The 21,020-nt window shown below is 43.8% G+C and overlaps 1 protein-coding gene across 7 annotated transcripts in view; it reads right to left on the bottom strand.

Annotated features, from left to right (window-relative positions):
- Window positions 1–1,194: 1,194 nt before the first annotated feature.
- Window positions 1,195–21,020, bottom strand: part of qkia (QKI, KH domain containing, RNA binding a) — a 75,444-nt gene continuing 55,618 nt past the window's right edge. The window contains exons 5-8 of one of the 7 annotated variants that reach the window (XM_080480917.1): window positions 6,651–6,738; window positions 4,951–5,250; window positions 2,744–2,818; window positions 1,195–1,445 (exon numbers count right to left, since the gene is read on the bottom strand). In XM_080480917.1, coding sequence (XP_080337043.1) covers window positions 1,429–1,445; window positions 2,744–2,818; window positions 4,951–5,250; window positions 6,651–6,738 — 480 coding nt within the window. In that variant the 3' untranslated portion in view covers window positions 1,195–1,428. Of the gene's footprint in view, window positions 1,446–2,591; window positions 2,819–4,809; window positions 5,251–6,650; window positions 6,739–21,020 lie in introns of those variants that run through there. The other 6 variants (XM_080480913.1, XM_080480918.1, XM_080480915.1 and 3 more) reach the window with 6 other exon arrangements.

Consider the following 21,020-nt stretch of genomic DNA (forward strand, 5'->3'; position numbering starts at 1 on the left):
GATATATAATTCACTTAAAAACCCTTTGGCTAAATATGCACACTTAATACTTTTTTTTTTTTTTTAATATTTTTTTTTTTATCTTTGTGATCACAGCTCAGCTAAACTCATTGAGATATTTTAATTTTTCTAAATACATCAGGCACTGTATAGTGGATGTAGTGTGGATGGGGGGCGTAGCAAAGGACAGTCGCTCATCAGCGCTGCTCCGATGTCCCCGAAGCCTCAACACACCCTACTTTCATTGTAGTATTTATTAAAAAAAACCAACAACACACACACACACACGCGCACACACACGCTCACACAGACCCATCAGCCCAAATAGTGACCTTCCCATCTTGCCCTTCATCACTTTCGTGGTTTCTGCAGCCTGCTTCGAAACATTAGTTTGTGTGTTTATTCTTGCGTTATCTAGAGATAATTACCTGTTTTATTTTGGCTAAATCTACTTTAGCTAATTAGTCACATGTGAACAACAGAAAAATCAAGTGAAGAAAGAAAAAAAAAAACCAAATGACTCAAAAGAAAAGCAATTAAAAAAGAAGACAGGAGAAAACAAAAACACACAAATCATGAAAAAAGCTCTTTTTTGCGATCATTTCAGCCATGCTTAAAAAAAAACAAAAAAACAACAAAACCCAACACAACAGACAGGAAGCTGTTTAGAGGGGCACACCCAGAATGTGTCAGCTCGTAACTACATTTTAGAGCTCAACAACTGAACTACATGTAGAAAATGACAGAAATTAAACAAGTTAATGTGAGTGTGTGTTCTCTTTCCTTCTGTTTCTTTTTCTCTGACAGCAGGTGGGTGTCGGGGCGGGTGGCGAGCAGGTCGCTGCTCACCAGGACAAAAAGGACAACTTTGTTCTTTTTTTTTTGGAAAAGGGTGGGGGCTTTTGGGGAGGATATCGTGTCATCACTCTGAAACCAAGTGGTTTGCGTCGACTGGGAGGACAAAACGAGTGAGGTCACCAAATCAGAGCAATCAGAGGAAGGGCGGGTGGGGGGAGGGGGAGGGTGGGGTCGGGGTCTTTATTGCTTCAAAATTCAGTGCAGATTCATGAGTAATACCACAATCACGTCCACCCAGTGTATGATTCATGAAGAAAAAGAAAGAGAAAGAATGGGAATTGAACTCAATGAACAGAGGGGGAAAAAAATAAATGAATAATACACAACTTGGTTGGGTTTTCGTTGTGTTTCTGTGAAGATTCTCCTTGGTTTCTACTCTTTTCTTTCTTTCTTTTTTTTTTTTTTAAATGTCATGTTAGGGTAACTGTACGGGCAGGCGCCTCTCTCTTTCTCTCTCTCTCACTTGCGTCCGAGAGGCTAGCAAAAGGCAATTACCAGTTAACTGATCAGCAGGCAGGCTTGGGGCGGCTCGTCATTGGGTGAAGAGTTCAGAGGTCAGAAGGTCATGTGTTAGTTGCCGGTGGCGGCTAGGTGGTTAGAAACAAAAACAAAACAAACAGAAAAAAAAGATAGAAAGGATATTAGTGTCAGCAAGAAGAGACTGGAATGACATCATTTTAACAATAAAATGAATGCAATCTATAATGCCCCCCCTTCCCTCCCCTTACTTTGCCCCCCATAATCCCCCAGCAGTATGAGATGAACCCAGCTAATCTCATAATCATGACGGGCTCACGTCATGATCCCACCTACTAAGCCCCGCCCAGAATAAAGTGGTTTAATTTAAGCACACATTGCCCCCAAAAACAAACAAAAAACAACAACAAACAAAAAAAAAAGAAGCAAAGAGAAGTTGAACAGACAAACATCAATCTAGTGTTTTTAGTGTCTTTCAGGTTGGAGTGCAAGTTACAAACAGTGTGATTAGTGGTAAGGAGACTTAATACCAGTAACTACTGTTTGGTGAGGAATAACTGGAGCTAGTGTTACATGTTCAATGAATCGATGAATCGATGCTTTACGATTCCTTCTCTTTATTTAGCAGTATATCTTTTATAGAATATAAATATACACAAAAAACCATAAATACATTTGATATAAAATGCTCAAATATAAAATGACAGTACCTCAAGTACAACTGAAATATTAAAAAAATGCGTTTTTAGCTTGATTTCAATATACTTGCAAATACACTGCGGAGAACGCGAGCTATCTCAGCTTATGTCTGTGCGTGTCTATCATCCATAGAAAAATAAAAAATCCAAAATAAATTCAAATTTCAAGGTGAAATGGTGACTGGCAGCAGCGTGGCTACTTGTCTCCTGCCTGTTGTGTCTCTCAGATACAGTATAGAAATGCTTCGCTCTCTCTCTCGGTTTTTTTTCTATGCTCCTTGTGAGCCGAGGAGATAAATCATGTATGGGTACAAGCCTGCCTCATTTTAGGCTCTAATCTCACATCACAGGAATGTTATTAAACACCTTCCACACTGCCTGCAACGTACTACCTGCCGTGGCTTCACAGCTGCACAAACCTATTAAGATATACTTTTGCCTGAGCTTTGACATATACACAGTCTGCACCCACTGTATATGTTAAGTACTACATGTAAACAAAATGTGCATACCACAATCAACCATTTAGCTGGTGTGTGGATGTATGGGGGAGGGGTGGGAAAGGTGGTAGAGGCGAGGGAAAGAAAAAAATAGGAAAAAAAAAAAAAAGAATACAGACAATGTACAAACTCCCAACTAAGGCATTGAGGCATAATAATCATTGAAATGCATCAGTCAATAGCAAAGTGTAGCTAAGAGACTAAACTGACCTCTGTCAGCGGTCACAATCCTTTGGTAAGGATGGACCCGCGTGTCATGCCGTCTCACTTTAGTAGCCATTGCACCTAGATTGTAACAGGTCCACAAGGTTAGAAACCGTTCACTTTGAGAAGGGGAGAAACAGTCATCTTTTACAGTAAGAACATTCACATTTTAACCATTATCATATAATGTTTGGATAATACATCAATACACAGAATAACATATTACAGAATATAGTACATATACACACAACACGCATATCTTTTTTTTTTTTTTTTTTTTTTTTACATGTAAAAATTGCAGTAGAAAAAAATAATACACCTTATAGGAGATTTGCTTGGTATTTTAAAATAAAAAGCATAACTTAAGTACTAAAATTCCACAGTGCTCAATAGAGTAATAAAAAGGGGGGTGGGCTCTTTGAAAAGGGGGGCAGATAAAGGCTATGGGCTCCTAACTGTCTAGAAAAATAATGTAATTCTTCCTGTGAGATCCAGAGAGGAACTGAGAGAAATTTGTCTCTTTATTTTGAAAGGTGGGGAAATCCAATACCATTCTGATGGTAATTGAATAGCGCCAGACACCACCTGCCTCTCCCTCTCTCCTTCATTTTCTCTCCCAGTCTCTTGCCACTGCTCTCCAGGTCAATCTGCTCACCGGTGGCAGGGCCTGTGATTCCCCCCCCCAATATTTGTCACAACTGATTTCATCCCGAGGCCGAGGCGTACGCAGCACCAACAAAATGTTTGTGTGACACAGTGTGTTCAGGTTTTACAAAAAAAAAAGTGTAGAAGGAATTAAGAAAAATAATTCAAGCCTTCCCAGAGGAGGCAGGGGGATGGAAGGGCGCATGTGAAATAAGTTATAAAATTCAACGAGGATTTAGCTCTGGCAATGTAGACGGCGAGCTCTTCCTGCTGACTACGCCGCCAACTACATGACTCTGAAAGTAGCAGATGGCCTCACATCTCCTTATTCTCAGAGAAGCCGGCGGAGGCTGGATACAGTAACGCGGGCGTCCGAGCCAAGTCTGCGAGGGAGTGCGAGTACGAGAGCGAGCGCGTTCCACAGGGGCCCTGTGTAGCTGAAGGCACCGATCGATAGAGTGAGTAAATAAAATGCACTAAGCTGGTGTAACCCTGCAAGTTTAAGAGAAAAGCCAGTCAGCTGCCCCGGTCTGTTCTGCACATGACTCGCACCGGCACCTCAAACAACACAGGTCAGCTGGAATCACACCCGTGTCAGCCGGTGCCAAATGATGCCACAGACTACAATATAGGAGCTGTGTGTCAAATTAAAGCTTGAAAGCAGCAGACAAAGGCTTCTCCTGTCCCGACTGTCTCAAATACAAACATAGACTGTACATATTAGATTATTTTTGGCATCTCTTTGGTAGCAGAAATATCGAGCTTAAAGCACCATAACGATGTAAGCAATGGAGCCATCGAGGTGCTGGGTTGGCCTCCTGACACAGAAAGGTGGCGGGACGTCGGGTATTAGCACGGAGGCTCAAGTTCAAGTGGGGTGAACCTAAGACAATGGAGAGAGGGGAAGGAGAAGAAAGAGGGAAATACTGGAGGAATTTAATGAACATCCCCAGTGGGAGCGAGAGAGGGACTATCTACAGGCATCAAGGCCTGCCTGCAGAGAACAGCGCAGTGAAATGATTTCAAAAGCTGCAGAAATCCGGGGGGATCTGCCGCCAGACTGAATATGCCTCCAGGCCAGTGCATGAAAGGGTTAGAGAGCAGGCTGCGTGTGTGTGAGTGCATTTCCTTCAGTGCGCCTCATTTCACACAGAGGCAAGTCCTCTAAGAGTGGAGGCAATGTAAACCTGAGAGCGTGACTGTTGGGCCAGAGTGTAACTGAAACAGGGAAATAACCTCAGCCTGAATAATGAAGAGACGCTTCTAATAGCCTAGCCCTCACAAGGTAACTGCTGTCCCCCTTTGCCATCATAACATAAGAGTCCATATGAGCAACATATATCTGGTTTATCCCATCACCAAGAGCTTCACCAGTACATCCACCCAGTGACTTTGTTTTGATCCTCAAGTGGACACGACATATTTACCTTTCAACAAGTCCTGACTGTGGCTCATGGAAGCCGCGTCCAGCACCCCGACTCCGGGGTAAAACAAGCTGCCCTCATGTCCGGGCTGGCTAAAGTGGGCCGCTGTACCTGCTGCACCCATGCTCCCCCAGGCTCTCTTACCTAGAACCCCACTGTGCTCGATGGGGTACTCCAGCAGGGAGGTGGGTGCCAAGGCGTAAGGGTAATCGTAAGGGGTGGTGTAGATAAGCCCGCCATCCGGTGAGGGAGGCACCAGGGTGGGGGTGCCATTGGGCAGCATGGCAGCCATCTGAGTGGGCCGGATGAGGTTCATGATGGGGGCCCCTGCTGGTGTCGGGGGCCGGAGTGCCTGGGGAGGCAACACCTGACCTGTGTTGGCCGCTATGAGGCGGGGGCCCTGAGCGGCCGCTGCCGCCGCTGCAAGAGAGAACGCAAGGGTGGCTGCCATAAGCAAGAGAGCATAGGACAGGAGAAGAAAGAAAGAAAGAAAGAAAGAGGACAAGAGATAAAGTGCCGTGTGGTCGGTCATTATCACAGATGAACAGTGGAAAGGTGAAAATACAAAAAGGAGGAAAAGAAAAGGAAGTGGCAGGGACAGAGAGAGAGAGAGAGGGGAGAGAGGAGAGGAGCAAAAGGGAAAATTAGTCCATGCAATGATCATGGTGGTGAACCACAAAAGCGACAATCTGTTGCAAAAAAAAAAAAAAGGTCAACATAGCCAAACAAAATTAAAATAACCCCACACACCAAAACACAAAAAGCACAAAATACTGCTGTCATCCCATTGCATTTGAAGCATACCGATCACCAGAGCAGCTACACATCAAGCTACTGGAAATGGCATGAGACAAACATGTCAACAGAAGCCGGGCCGCGACTCGGTGCGAAGGACGTCGTTTTCACAAAAGAAAACTAAAACCAATTGTGAACGTGACGTGAGTGAGGGGGCACCCCCAACTATAAGGTGGCCGCGATTTACAGGAATTTCAGTCCTCTGCACAGTCAGCAGTCGATTTCAGTTGCATGACAAATGAACACACAGATAGTTTTCTTCCAGAGGTTATGCATCAGCATGTGCTATGAGCCGTGCCACACAAGCTTCCTCATAGGCAGCTCTATTAAATCAAGTGCTATGAAAACCGTGGTTAGCCGGTAGGCTAGTTTATCACGGCTACCTTCTGAGAAGTTGTTAAATATCGAAAACCCAACACTGATATGAATCACTTAAGCTTTTATACAATAAATTTCAGCCCAAGCATACAGAATAGCCCACTTTAAGACTGCAATTCCCACATGGTGCATGCACAGGTTTTGGATTAAGTGCCATATGCATCAAGAATGAGGACTGGGTGTGATTTGCTTGTGCTTGCAATTATAATTTGGGGATTACAGATCAAAAGGATGTACATGTGTGATCAAGTGACTGACATGCAAAGTTTAGCAGGTGAAATATGGCAATGTGCTCGAAGTTTAAAGTCTGCCAGGAGCAAGTAACACAGAGCATATGCAGGAGAAAAGGTGGATGGAGGGATGGTCCAGGAGGAAAGTAATATGGAGAACAAAACAGAGGTACTCCTACTCATGGATGGAAGACAAACTGAACTGCTCGGAGAGAGAAGTCTGCATGTGGTCAGAGATAATATGATGGTATGTACACAGGAGAAACGATTACACATTAATTTAGTCAATGTAAACAATGTTAGTTAATGTGAAATAATGGGGAGGGAGAAAAAAAGCTATATTTTCCTGGTCTAATTAAGTGTAGTTAAAAGATTAGTCATGTTTGGTGTGGAATGGATGGACTGTGTGTGGCAGATATGTTTTCACTGCAGCTCACTCACGTGTTTTGATGTTGTTGTCTCTATACGTCCCGTTGAGAATTGCGAGCTCCATCAGCTGCATCTTCTTCAAATTGTCTTCTCCCTCCGCCTGTGAAAGACAAGCATTTCAAACATACATTAACTCGTTACCAAACGGCAAGTTCACATCAGCTGACACCTGTTTATAAGCCACATGACAACCACTTCACCTCAGCGTGCGCTGGGGCGGCTAAACCAATCGGACATGACGAGTCCTCTGGTCTCCACCCACACGGGTTGGATTTGGTTTGGGGAGAACAGAAATGGAGATAAGCTAAAGTGCTGTTGTCATGGCGGAGAGCCTTGTTGTGACTAAAATGCTGACAGAGACATTAAGTGTGGGAATGCATATTCATAATCCATATCAGAATGATAATTACTGTAATTTTCTTTGCTCCCATGTGCGCAATCAAATGCGCAATAACCGCCCTGGCTAATGTCAGTCCTGTCAATTAATGTTTGGATAAATAAATACAAAAGCAGCAGCCACTGTCATTATCGCCAAATTAGGGGACTGAAATTATTCACGGAAAGCAATTAAGATAGCACCCCTCCTCCCACTCGCACCCATCCATTCCTCCCCTTTTTTTCTTTCTGCCTCCCCCCCTCCACCCTCCACCCACCAAACTCCATTTCCCCTGAAGCTACCGAACACTCAATAACCATGACAACACAAAAGCCCCTGTGATTTTCCAGGTTGTACATCATCATTTAAGCAGGGCCTTGAGTCTCTCACTGAAGAGTGCAGAGAGGCTGTGATGCCTTTCTGACCTCAAGTCAACCTCATGTGAAACTTAATGATTTCAAACCTTTTACTTCTGCTTAGGAGGACATTGTGACACTGTTTTTGCTCAATATTGTGACACACAGAGACACACACACAGCTGACTTAAACAAACACACGCAAGTTCTGCATGTAAACACGTCATGTGGCTGTTAGAGCGTCGACGGTGAACCGCCTCCGTGCCTGTACTCTATCTACACACAGTCTCCTGGACTAATTCACAGTTCAACAACAGTCTGCAGCTTCATTCAGGGAACGATAAGGGAAGAAAAGACGCGGAAAGGGGAAGAGAGAAAGAAGAGGAAAAAAGAACGAGGGCTCAGAGTTAAGCCCTCCCCTGAGACTCCTCTTCAGTGCAGCCACAGAGAGAGGAAGAGAAAGAGCGAGGTTAAGCAAGAGAAAAAGTGACAGAGGCTGGTCTCCCTTGACTAAATATAAGGCAGTGGCTTCAGAGCAGTCACAATATTCAGCTCTGTGTGTGTGTGTGTGTGTGTGTGTGTGTGTGTGTGTGTGTGTGTGTGTGTGTGTGTGTGTGTGTGTGTGTGTGTGTGTGTGTGTGTGTGTGTGTGTGTGTGTGTGTGTGTGTGTGTGTGTGTGTGTGTGTGTGTGTTTAGTGTACCACAGAGCTGCCAATTAACGAAGCAAGAAAATTCTCCCTCTCCTTCGGTACCTCCACTGTGCTCTGCCTCTATTCTTTTAATGGGGAAACTTAAAACACAACAGTGGCACCAGAGTTTCCTGAGCTGCCGCACTTCTCCCTGCTCAGACAAATCAGATGCTCCTAATACAGCCACAACTGCTGTAACATGCATGCTTTTCATTTACATAAAATACTTTAAGAAATTCCTTCATATATACAACTGCAATGTAATTAATAATCATTTTTGTGTAAAGCTGCAAAATGTGAATATATTGTGCTATTCATTCAATTAAATCGTCAGCAAAACGTCACATTAGCACGATAATTTAAAAAGACACTTTATCTTTTAGAAACAATTACAAACACAGTTTTCAGGCTGGGGGGTGTTGAGTAAGGGTCATTTAAGCAGCGTTGCCTCTAAATGAACATGGTCAGGGTCAATGGCTAACATGCTAACACGGGCCACTGAATCCTCTTCAGTAGCGAGTCAAAATCACTACTAATTAGATGCTGCAATCTCCAAGCAAACAGTTCTACGCATGAATGAACAAGCCATGAAATAGCTGCCATTCACACCTAGAAAACTCCTGGGTAGATATTATTGAATCACATATTTCTTCTATATGCGTTTCTTCCATTTCACTGTGACGCTCGTTTGTTATTTACACCACAAAGTCAATCAGATCTACACAATCTTTCACAACAACACCAACACCGCTACAAATTAGTGACATTAAAGCAGCTGCTTTTCTTCTTTGATTCTCTTTGTGTGTGTCTTCACTACAACTGTGTCAGCAGTTCTTTGGAAATGGGTCAAATTGACTTTCTAGACAAAACAGGGAAGAGAAAAGTAAAGAGAAAATGACTACCCAATGTGAGTCTAACGCCACCAGATACAAATCGTGAAGAGTGCTGCATGTGCATTACTTTCAGAGACTAATAAGCAACAACAACAGTAAATCATACACTTATCTTTGCATTTGTTGCCATATGGAGAGCTGTAGACTCAATACATTGTCTTACTGAAACTACACTTGTAGCAAGTCTGTTCCCTGATGCTTTTAAATGTAGTGCAGGTACACAGGAACACACTGTGTCCCAGCAGGACCCTTGTTGTTTGGCTGCACCCAACACAAGCCTACATTATAAATCAGACCAAAATAATGAGCACATTTTGGGTGTTGTTAGAGGTGAGACTCTATATGAGAGGTAGATTATATGGGGGCCGCTTGGTAACAGGCTGCAGATGGGGACAAGAGCATGCTGCGATATGAATGTTTAAGAGCTGCTTGTGTGTTGGTGTGTGTTGTATGATGATGGATCTGCAGGGTTGTGGGGGTTAAATGGACGCGGGGGAAGAGGATGCCACCATCCATCCAGCTCTGCATACGTGGCATGCTGCCTGTTGAGAGGAGAGAGAGACGCTGAATAAAGGGCAGCGAGAGGGGAAGAGCACAGATGCTGCTGCTGCTGCTGGGATGAGGTGTGTGCTGCTGTCTGAAATGTGTGTATTCTCAGTGGAGGACAGCTGATATTGCTCCATCTTCTCAGTAACACTGTTTGCTAGCTAAGTCTGCAAACCCTGGCAGATAAGTTTCTGATTTAAATCTGAAATAAGCTCATTTTTCACGCAGATCGAAATAGAAATAGTATGTCCTACAACAGTTCTTCCTTTCCGTTTTTTTTTTCTTTGTAATACTCTGAGGAAGTTGTAGAAGTGTAGGGAATACTGGCGCTAAGGTCTGAGCAAGACAACTTAGACAGCAGATCCAATATGGCTGAGGACAGGAGGTGTGAGATCAGAAGAAACCAAAAAAGAAAGAAAAGAGCTGGTGACACTGCTGGAGTGGAGATGGATGGACTTGAACTGGGTAGCCGCGGGTGTACTATGCCAGCTTCCTGCCGTAGAGGCACAGCTTAGATAAATGATGAACAGTGCCATGGAGAGCCGTTAACACTCTAATGTTGCCTTGCTCAAGGTGTCGTCACAATTAACAGGCTCCTCCGTCAGCAGGTGCAGCCTATATTAAAAGACTCACTCGGATGCAGCTACCACCAGGACCGTGTGTGTGTGTGTGTGTGTGTGTGTGTGTGTGTGTGTGTGTGTGTGTGTGTGTGTGTGTGTGTGTGTGTGTGTGTGTGTGTGTGTGTGTGTGTGTGTGTGTGTGTGTGTGTGTGTGTGTGTGTGTGTGTGTGTGTGTGTGTGTGTGTGTGTGTGTGTGTGTGTGTGTGTGTGTGTGTGTGTGTGTGTGTGTAATGATCTGGCTGCAGGAATTCCCAGGAGAGGAATAGCGGCTGGATTACTGAATGAGGAAGAAGGAAGTTTTCTCTTTATCATCTCTAACATGCATGTGCATAACAAACGCACACATCCTACCGCTCCTGTCCATCAGCGAAAAACCCACTCAATAAAGCTGCTCTATCCACAAGAATCAGATTCAATCAATGAGGCCTATTTGTGAAATCAGCAGAGCGGTAAAAGCTATCAGGGACAAGCAAGATGGAGGGATGAGGGAAGGAGGAGAAAATGGGAGGAGGGAAGGAGAAAGGGGTGTGATGAGCTAAAGTAGGTGAGCCGTGTCCCACTGCCTACCTGACAACCCAGCCATGAGGTCACTGGATGCATGCTTAATCACTGTCACGCTTCACTCTTCTATGCCTCTTCTGATCAAAGCCGGTGCCACAAAGGGAGATGCATACAAACTGGAGCTAATATACCCATGATTCCACACAGCAGTGCTTGTGTTCAAGGGTATGTGCTGCATTTGTTTCGGGATGGCAATAAGTAACAGGATGAGAGAGCGACCTAGCACCCTCACGCGTCTCTCCGTTACCCCAGCTCCGGACCCTTTGTTATCCATCTTACCCACAGTTAAACTCAACAGGCGCCTGGATTAGGCCGGGGTGAATTTGCCTATGTCTGTGGCTGCACCTGAGGGGGAGTTTTTGCTCATATCTGGCAAGAGTCACTGTCTATGCAGCTCCGCTAACAGTTCAGACAGATGAAATGATGAGCAAAGAGAGACGGAGAGATACAAAAAGGGAGGTGGAACAAAACACTACCGGGAGGAGGAAAATATATATATATATATATATATATATATATATATATATATATATATATATATATTGCACAGCCAAATACAAGAGAAACCGTGAAAGATGGACTTTGAGTTGGTGGAGAGATGGAGGGATATGCTGGAAGAAGAAAGGGATAGCTTGAGAATATGAGACAAGAAAAGACAGACAGCGTAGTGAAAACCAATTTGTCTGCTCCCCAGTGGGCTGACACTGGCTAAGGCCTGCTTTCCTTCCCTGGCCTCACTGCCAGTCATCACAAACAGACGTATGCACACATAGAACTATACGCGCACACACACTTGTATCTTAGGCCTGAGCGGGGCCGGGGTCAGGCTCTCTCCAAACTACTCCAATTACCTCAGCAGTAAACACAGCCTGCCCCGGCTGCCTCCTGGGATGCAGCGAGAGGCAGTATGTGTAGACCTGCGGATGAGAGAGAGGGGGAAAATCTGCAGAATGGAGTCGAGGAGGTGGTAGTCAGAGCGTTGGGGAGGGAGGAGTAGATGACTTCATGTAAGGGGGTGGAACTGGTAGTGGCGGCAGCTGGTCCCCCCCCCCTCCTCCCGTCCCCCCCCGCCCCAATTTCCCTCCCTTTCTCTACTCCCTTTTGGTTCCTTCCCAAACTCTAACATCTGGAGGGAAATGATTACTCTTGCCACGCTGCCAACACGACTTATCAACAATTCCACACTCTCCAGAAGAAGTGGAGGGTTGGAGAAGAGGAAGGAATGAGCACTTGTAGCGAGCTTCAAAACATCTCCACACTAAATAAATAAGTGACCGGAAAGTTTAATCGATTCAAGGCAACTAAAGCAAACTTGGAATTTGGATTGCAGTACAGACGGGGGGAAAAACGAAACAAAACATGCACAACAAATCCTATCTTCATGTTTTCGTTCACACAACTGTAAATCAAACTGAGGTAGCCAAAATAAAAAGCAAGAAAAAAAAAAGAAAGACGATGCGACTCAGAAATCGCAAATAGACATCGGTTTGTTTTCGAAATACAGCTATATATATATCAAGTACATAATCACACACACACACACACACACACACACACACACAAAGGTGCGTCTCAACAATTATATAAATAAAATAAGTGCTGTTTTTGTTTGCACTAAACCAATTCAGGCCTTTTAAAAATGTTTTTAGCTCTCTAAAAAACATCTGCTCTTATAAATCATTCAAACTTTCTGAGGTGCTGTACTTTTGATTTTCCATCATTTACAAGCTGATAATATAAAGACTAATATATTGAAGAATTTTTAATTCATGTAGAATAAATCTAAACTATGCTGGAGAGGTACACACATGCAAGCATACACACATATAACAGATATAGCCATACACATGCGGCACATAAAAACACATCAAATCTTTTTCACTTTCCAATAACAAGACTGTGAATCAATCAATTATGAGGAGGAAAACATAAAAGGTAACTCAAATACATCTAACGGTTTTCCTTTTCTCCTTTATAAGAAACATCTTTAAAGAGTGCCACAGTAAGTGCTGTATGTCCTCTCTCAAATTCACTGTTGCGCTTTCAAAGGCAATTTTCTTCCCTCTGCCGTGCGTCTCAGCTTTTGTGAACGTATCTGCCAAGGGAATCAGGCCTCAACTGTATTTTCCCCTTTCCCCAAAAGACTAACAACGCAATCTCCTGCAACTCTCCCCTCTTTCACTGTCTTATACCTTCACAACACTCCTGCAAAGCCTCTTTATTTCTCCTTTACACCCTTCCACACTTCCAGACAGCTCTGTTGGGGATGTGCGCCATTAGTCATGCTAAACCACCAACACAGTAGCTCATTAGCATAGAAGTGAACCTGACTCCAGTCAGATTAATACAACACATCACGGCTGCTCCGCCCCATTACTGTCAATCACGCAGCTTACCGGGGTACAGTTGAAAGTGGCACATTACAAAGTGGAGAACTCTTTCTCTTAATACTTCTCTTTCTGCATCATAACAAAGCTCATAAGTTCCGGGGCCTCAGACTTAAAAGTGCCGACACTGTTCAGTGGTGTTAAAGACAATATGTTGCAAAGAGCTATTAATATAACTGGCAGAGCACAGCCTGGCTGGGGTTAAATCTCGGGGGTAACATTGAAGGTAAACATTAGGGTGGCAGACCCAGGCTGAGCCCTGGAACTGGCACTGGCGTGTGGATCATTGGGAGTCATAACAGCTTTTTATTGTGCTGGAGTGGGCAGCCCTGGTGCTTTTGTGCTCGTCCTATCAATATCTGCTGACAGACCGGCACACAGACTCAGTGCCACCAACAGGAGAAAGGAACAGAGGAGGAGAAAGAGGGAGAAAATGTGTTTTTCTTCCAGCTTACCAAAGAAAGGAGGGGGGGAAAAAACTGCCCCAAAACACTTTTTCTTTCCCATCAAAAACATTTCCAAGAGTACAAGGGGAAGGCAGGGTGGAAATTCTGAGTGATCTTGTTTATCCTTAGAAACTGGGCTGGTACTTCGTGTAACATAACAGCATTAGGAACGGATTAAACGTCATATAAATATCCTAGGAAAAATACATACAGATTTAACAACACGATTCAGATACATTATAAAAGCTTGCTGGCCTGCTCTGACTTTGACAAACAGATGATGTTATAAGCTGAAAGCATGAGGGATCACACAGTTCCACCATGTTGCAACGCCTAATAAACAGCTGTCTCCTTCTCCAGCCCCTCTCTTGTTATAAGCTCACCTTTTCCTTGCAATAAAGGTTCCGCCTTGTCCTCCCACCTTCCCAATCTGCATTCCTTCCCTCTATCTCAATCATCCACTTCTTTTCAATCTCTCCTTCCACTTTGCCCTCTATCCCCCTGCCCCTCCTCTTCCCCTCATTCCACGGCGCTGCCAGACGGCGTATTGTTCTGTCGCTGCGATCCTTTAATGCCATCCAATCGAGCAGGGAATATCTTGAAGGGATTTGGCCAGGGATGATTTGGGAGCTTTAAATACTGCTAGGGGGATTTGCATCAGATTCAGAGATCCTGACTCAGAGCCGATCACAGAAGCTTTCTCCTGAAACCGGGATCCAAGCACCTCCTGCAGGTTGTGGATTCAAACCGGGAACCACTTAAATGGACGTGCACATGTGCAGGCCAGAACTATCTTTCAAGCAGCTTCCTAGGGGGTCCGGAGATAATCTAGCTCCAGGGATTGTCTGCAAATGTGTAAATCTCAATTCATTCAAAAAGTCTCAATATTTACTCCTAATGCCCACATTAACAGGGCTGATTAAGGACTTATTAGAAGGTCCTCATGAAACCTAACATTCTCCTGTTGCAAAAGGTAAGTTCTGACAAGGTTTATTTAGTGTCTAACTCCATTGCAAACTAAATATCTAAAGATTCTAGTAATTTCTACTTTGCAAAGTTGAAAAGTGTAGTTCTCATTTTAGTGTTAGTGATGTTGAGTGCCTCCACTCCCCCCGATCAGGGAAAAACCCTGATTTCAGCAAAGCTTTTGAAAACCAACAACAATAATAAAAAAGGCAACCCAACCCAAGTTACACCACAGTGGGACATCCAGTGAGCAACAGACAGAGTGAACATCAACCCTAAAAACAAAATAAGCATGAAGGAGACAGAGAAAAGAAAGGGATTGAGATAAACAAAGCAAATGAACCCAAGTGGCATTAAAACAGAACAGAGGCAAAGCCTCTATATGCAAGACGCCAATGGAGGAGGCAAAGCGAGCCATCAGTGCGGAGCTGGCTGGTGGGACTGAGAGAATGAAGTTTGAAATGACTTGAGCGATGGCTGGCAAAGCCAAGCATCACACACTGTAGGACTCTGAATTTGATGGGCAGCCTTTGGGCTCTCTGAACGCTGAGCTCTACACAATCCTATTTTCCTGCCTAAACACTGGGACACACTGTCGCTGGAGAGGCAGAGATGAAAGCAGTGTGTGTGTGTGTGTGTGTGTGTGTGTGTGTGTGTGTGTGTGTGTGTGTGTGTGTGTGTGTGTGTGTGTGTGTGTGTGTGTGTGTGTGTGTGTGTGTGTGTGTGTGTGTGCACGCGCGCTCCCACTCTACAGATGTTAAAGCTTGGCCTTGGTGCTAGCCACGGGGAAGTTCACAAACTACTGTGGGTGGACAATGTATAATGTGGCGTGTGTGTGAGAGACAAAAAAAAGAAAAGGCGAAATGCCAGTGAGACAATGTGCACGACTCTTGATCAGCATTGAGCCTCTGGAAACGAGTCAGAACCACGACTTCGCTACAATCGACCTACAGGCATATGCACACTTCTGCATTTCCTTGCCTCTCTGTAAAAGGATTAAGGAGACCTTCAAAGAGAGGCAGAGAGATTGGCCAGGGGCCTGCGGGGGTCCCTCTTCTCGCCATTGGAGGACCAGGGCAGATTAAAACTGCCCGGGCCTCTCAGCCTGCCTTGTTACCAGCCTTTGCTTCCTGCGTGCTGCATTAGGACAGTTGAAACCCCCCTCCGGAGGGAGCAAAGCACAACCAGGTGGATTAAGAAGGAGGTTATTTTACAATGATGTGTGGGACCTGGGTGGTTAGGGACTGCAGTGCATGTGTATGTGTGAGCACTGAAATTAAAAGGACTCTACAACAGTTGGAAAGGCAATTTTCTCAATGGTCCAAAAGGGCCAGTGTACACAGAAAACACCTTCACGGGGGAATGAAGCAGGCTTTAAAAACTAAATGGATGAGACAGGGGGAGAAACAGGACTACATCCCCTTGGACTGAAGAAATGAATAAGATGGATTAGCAACAGGATGATGTTTCAAGGAGAAATGAGAGAATGAAGTACCCAAGAGAGGGCATGAAAGAGCTAATTGTGGTGTGATGGGAGCAAAGGTTGGGTCCAGGACCATGTACGTAGCGGCTTCACAGACAAGAAGCAACCTCAGAGCTCCTTAGAGCGGTTTAAATGGTATAGCTTGGGGATTCATTGTTTGACAACTATTCACTGATATACTATTTAAGCATATTTACTCAACTTTAGTAGACTACTCTTCCTTATATTATATCGCACCAGTTGGCTGGTGGAAGACGGAGGGATAAAACATGCCATTCAGCACAAATGTTATTGCCATCTGAATCTTCTCCCCGCCATGGATTTCCACCATTTCCTGTGGCTCGCTCCGTGAGCAGACTGATGATGAGCGGAACAGCATGGAGAGCAAATTTCAGAGTCACACAGAACTTATTGCTTGTTCTTATGTCACCATGTGCTTATAAGCAGCATTTTTCTGTTGTACAAACCCCTCAGACGCACAAGAAAATCCCATCGATCAGAGGAGGTTTTCACACCTAACCTGCTTAGTTCAGTTAAAGCAAACTGGGGTCTGTTTGTTTGTTTTCTTTGAGCGGGAGAAAGATCTGAACCCATGCACAAAACCAAACAACGGGTCTGAGGCAGCTTAAACAAAAAACCTTTCAGTTTAAGTCCAAGCAGGCGCTGTATGTCTATTTGCACAAATTCTTTGTGGTCTGAAAACAAATGGGGCGACCAGAGTATTTTGTTATGGTAGATGTTTGATTTAATGATGGAGTCAAAAACTTAACTATTGCTGGCGTTCATGAACTGTGAAGGAAGTGACCCTAAATTCAGTCATGTTGCTCATGATAATCGTTTCAACGTGGAGAAGACACACACCTCTCAGTATGCGAGTGGAGGATTTCACACAGGTCAATCAAACTAAACCAGATTTATAATACGAGCTCTCATTAGAGATGAAGTCATTGTTATTGTCTGATGGTGGATTTCCAGCCAATAATAATGAGACGCTGACGCAAACACACAGAGTTGAACATCACAAAACAGAGTTTAAGATGAGGTCACGGTTTAGTGAGGCAACAATAATAGTTGTTATATATACACACTATAAGCAATTCATCAAAAAAAGCAGAACCCACTCTAACGGTTATTAGTTTGCATCAAAAACAAAAGCAATTAAAAATAATTATCCCGAATTTTTCATATTCAACTTTTTTTTTTAACATGACACCGGTTTTCATAATATCTACAATTATACAGGAAAATAACTTCCCATTTAAAAAAAGGCTTGTTTTTGCAACACTGACAATATTAGTATTACCCATTAAAGAAAGACAATTAACTGCTGTCATAATCTGTTGTGAAATTCTATATCAGTGCATCTGTAGTTAAAACTGAAGACTCTCTATTTAAAATTTATTAAAATGAGGACTAATAATCCCCACAACACTTCTGTGCAAAACCATTTTATTCTCTGATGCCATCTCTTAATACTAATACACTGCACAAATGTTGCTCAAGTATTATTATTCTTTTTAATAACTTCTTGGTGAACGTCTGTACGCACAGAATCTGTCAAAAGGACCTGATTTTCTACTGAATTGATTCATTTTATCATCTACAAAATCAATGGTCCATCTTTCACTGTACAAATCCTAAATATACAGACTCAGTTTGCAAACTCTTAGTGCCAGGACAAACTCGACCTCTCTATTAAAAACGGGATTTAGAGGTCCAATTGAATACAATGGCTGCCATAAATTGAAGATGCTTTACGTAAACCAACTGCAGCTTCATCCAATATTTTTTTCTCTGCAGCTTAACTGGTTGTAGTCGTCCGCCTACGGACCAGTCGAGAAGCCAGTGAATGTTACAGGAGGAAGACAGGAGCAGGGAAGGTGGCCAGGATTGGGCAGGTTGTTCTCTACGGGATTGCTGTGTCTTTAGGGTCAGAGCCACCTGTCTGCCCCCGAGAAGTCGGACAGCTGGAGCTGGAGGAGGGATGGCAGATGGAGACAGGGAGGAGGAGGAGGATGGAGGGTGGTGGACCCTCACCGGCATGACCAGAGCTGGTCCCTACCGTGAAGAAATGAGCTTCCAGGAAAGACTCGGCACATATGATGGAAGCTGCAGATCCAACAGAGCCTGATCTAGAGGAATGTGCACTATGCGACATTAAACCAGCAAATTAGCTGCATGTGGAATATCTATTTTGTTCACTGACAAAAACACAATTTGGTTTTTGTGTTCTATAATGATATCTGCCACTGGAATAACAGACACAGGTACTGCAGCCCTCTTCAGAGGTTTGTAACTACTCCAATGCAAACAGGATGAAGTGACCTTCACTAGTAGAAGCAAGGAGTGACCAGCATGGCCCTTCTCCACGTAGAGGAAAAAGAGAATAACACACAGCAGCAGGGAGGGAAAGAACAAAGCCAAAGAGAAACAAATACAAGGAGGTTGTGGGGGGGACGGCGCAGCTGAGAGAATGTGGCTACAAGGGGAAACATTTTTTTGAGAACGCGTTTGAAATTCAACCGGAGAGACACAATGGAAGACAGCAGAATTCAAACAAAAGTAAAAGTATTTAACTACAGTTTACTGTCTACTATAATACCCCAATAACATGCGTCTGAAATATAATAAACACACACCACCAAGAACAGGGGTGGGGTGGCCTTTCAGTGCGATTGACCGAGGAACATTCCCATTTCAGAGGTAATGAATACAAAAATATTCTCTTTTTTGCTTTTCTCCCCTTGTAAATACAAAGAGGTAGCTCAGGTAAAAATAGCCTCAATATTCATGTGTGTGCAACTGTGGGTGTGAAGCTATCCTACTCTGTACTGGTGGTGTAGTGAGATGCTAGAGAAGGTCCTGTTTGAGCTTCCTCTCATATGTTTGAAGTTTAAGCCAACATTACTGACTGTGTGTGTGTGTGTGTGTGTGTGTGTGTGTGTGTGTGTGTGTGTGTGTGTGTGTGTGTGTGTGTGTGTGTGTGTGTGTGTGTGTGTGTGTGTGTGTGTGTGTGTGTGTGTGTGTGTGTGTGTGTGTGTGTGGAAAGCAGCTGAACTTGAACTTGCCAGTTATTTAGCGAAAGCTTCAAAAAGGGAAAGGGGAATGTAAAGGTGTGTGTCTATGCTTGAGTGAGTAATGTTTCACCTGACGGAACTGATGTGGTCACATCCGACAAACAGGTCAATCAAATGGCGAAGGATAAAAGGGGAAAGTGGTTCTTAGTGGCATAAGTGTCAGAAAAGCCACATTTCCTGTGGTCAGTGGTCAATGCCAATTATCCACTCATCACATCTCGATCATTAATCGGAGGTGATGTATACATCGCAGTTTCAGTGTTTGCTCTCCACTGCTCTCCTGAATACAAGGTTTCAATACAAGACCGAGGTATCTGCCTTGGATATGTTCGCTCGAGCACAAATGGACCAAAAGGCTGGATACATGAGTGAAGAGTGAGAGGACTGAAGATGGATAGTAATGAAAGCGGAGGACAAGAGGGGTGCTGGGAGTCAAGGGGTTATACTGCTCCACGCCAGAATGCAATGTTAGAAAAAGAAAAAGAAAACTAAAAACCTTGCATTAACATAAACACACAGGCAAAGCAACAAAAAATTAAAAACGGGAACATAGTGATGCAGTCCTGCCGTCTCAAGTAGAGGTCATCAAGTCAAGGAAGCCAATTAAAAAGATGATTAACATTCATGTGGGAGATGCTGCGTCTTGGTGCAGATGGGATGGGCTCGTCACTCTCCACTCTCTCATACGTACATATGTATAATGGGAGCAGTGAACAGTGCAGTCCAGCCTGTTGTAGCTGTGGTGTCCAGGGAGGTAGAGATCAGGAGGTTAATATGATCCAATCCAGCTCCTTCATTAGCACGATGAAGGTAATAACAGTGTGGAGAGAGAGAGAGGGGAGCTGCCAGGTGGACTAAAAGTCATCTACATACAAGCAGCCTGTAAGCTTTAGAAGCCTATCAGAGCTGGCTAAATCATGTTACGCTTTATAGTGCTGGTAACATGAAGTTTATTCATTAAATGTGAAACACCTGTTGGGGAACTGAGCAATGAAACTTTGTGCGGTGACGACCAGAGAGGTCCCGTTAATGCAGCAACAATTTCAAGTGAAAACACAAAATATTTGTTGCGTTTTGGGTGTCTGTTTACATGACAACAGTGCTTTACTACTACCCAATCCTTGCCATTGACAATGCAATGCAACTTTTTGACAACAGCTCCCAAGGTGGAACTCTTTAGAAAATGTTTGGGCTGCTATTGTGCATGCGCAAGTTGAGTATATTAGCAATGGTGGACTCCAAAGTGTCATGATTCCCAGTTAATGTTCTACTGGGACTTTGTAGTTTTATAGTTGCGAATCACCTGAAATGGAAATCCAACTTGGTTGTCTGTCCATACGAACGTCCAGGTACTCCTATTGCTAATGTGTATACCGTATTGTTCTCTGTGTATACGTGTTTGGTTTCATTACAAAACCAACCAACAGTACCCCCTCATGGCCCAACATGAAAACCACATTATTTTCAGTTTCTGTCCTTGCTGTGAAGACAGAGATTCTTTCCATAATGTTGCTGTGTAAATGTGAAAGTTTTCTGAAACGTTAACGCAAAAATGATGCGTTTTCACTTGAAACGTTGCCATGTAAACAGGACCTAAGGGTGCACGCAAACCAATCAGTCAAGAAATTAGTTATGCTGCTCATGGCTAATGCCGAGTATCGCACATGAATGAGGGCAAGATGAGGGGAAGTAGATTAAGAGTAAATATGAGAAGAATGGTAGTGATAGGTAGGTCTAACAGAGAATAAACATCATTAATTGGAGAGGCACACATGGATGGATGCAGCCAGATGGTGTTTTGTACTCATTTGTCATACACTGCTGACGGAGTGGGAGAGAGAGAGAGAAGGAGAGAGTGAGAACCAGAAAGAGAAGGAGAAAAACAAAAAGAGGTGTTTGCTGATTGCTAAGTCAGTACACTACTGCCTAGAACAGACTTCCACTGTTTAAATCTAGCTCTGATTGTTCTGCCTCATCTTCTC

This window comes from Lipophrys pholis, assembly GCF_963383615.2.
Source record: "Lipophrys pholis genome assembly, chromosome: 14".
NCBI lineage: Eukaryota > Metazoa > Chordata > Actinopteri > Blenniiformes > Blenniidae > Lipophrys > Lipophrys pholis.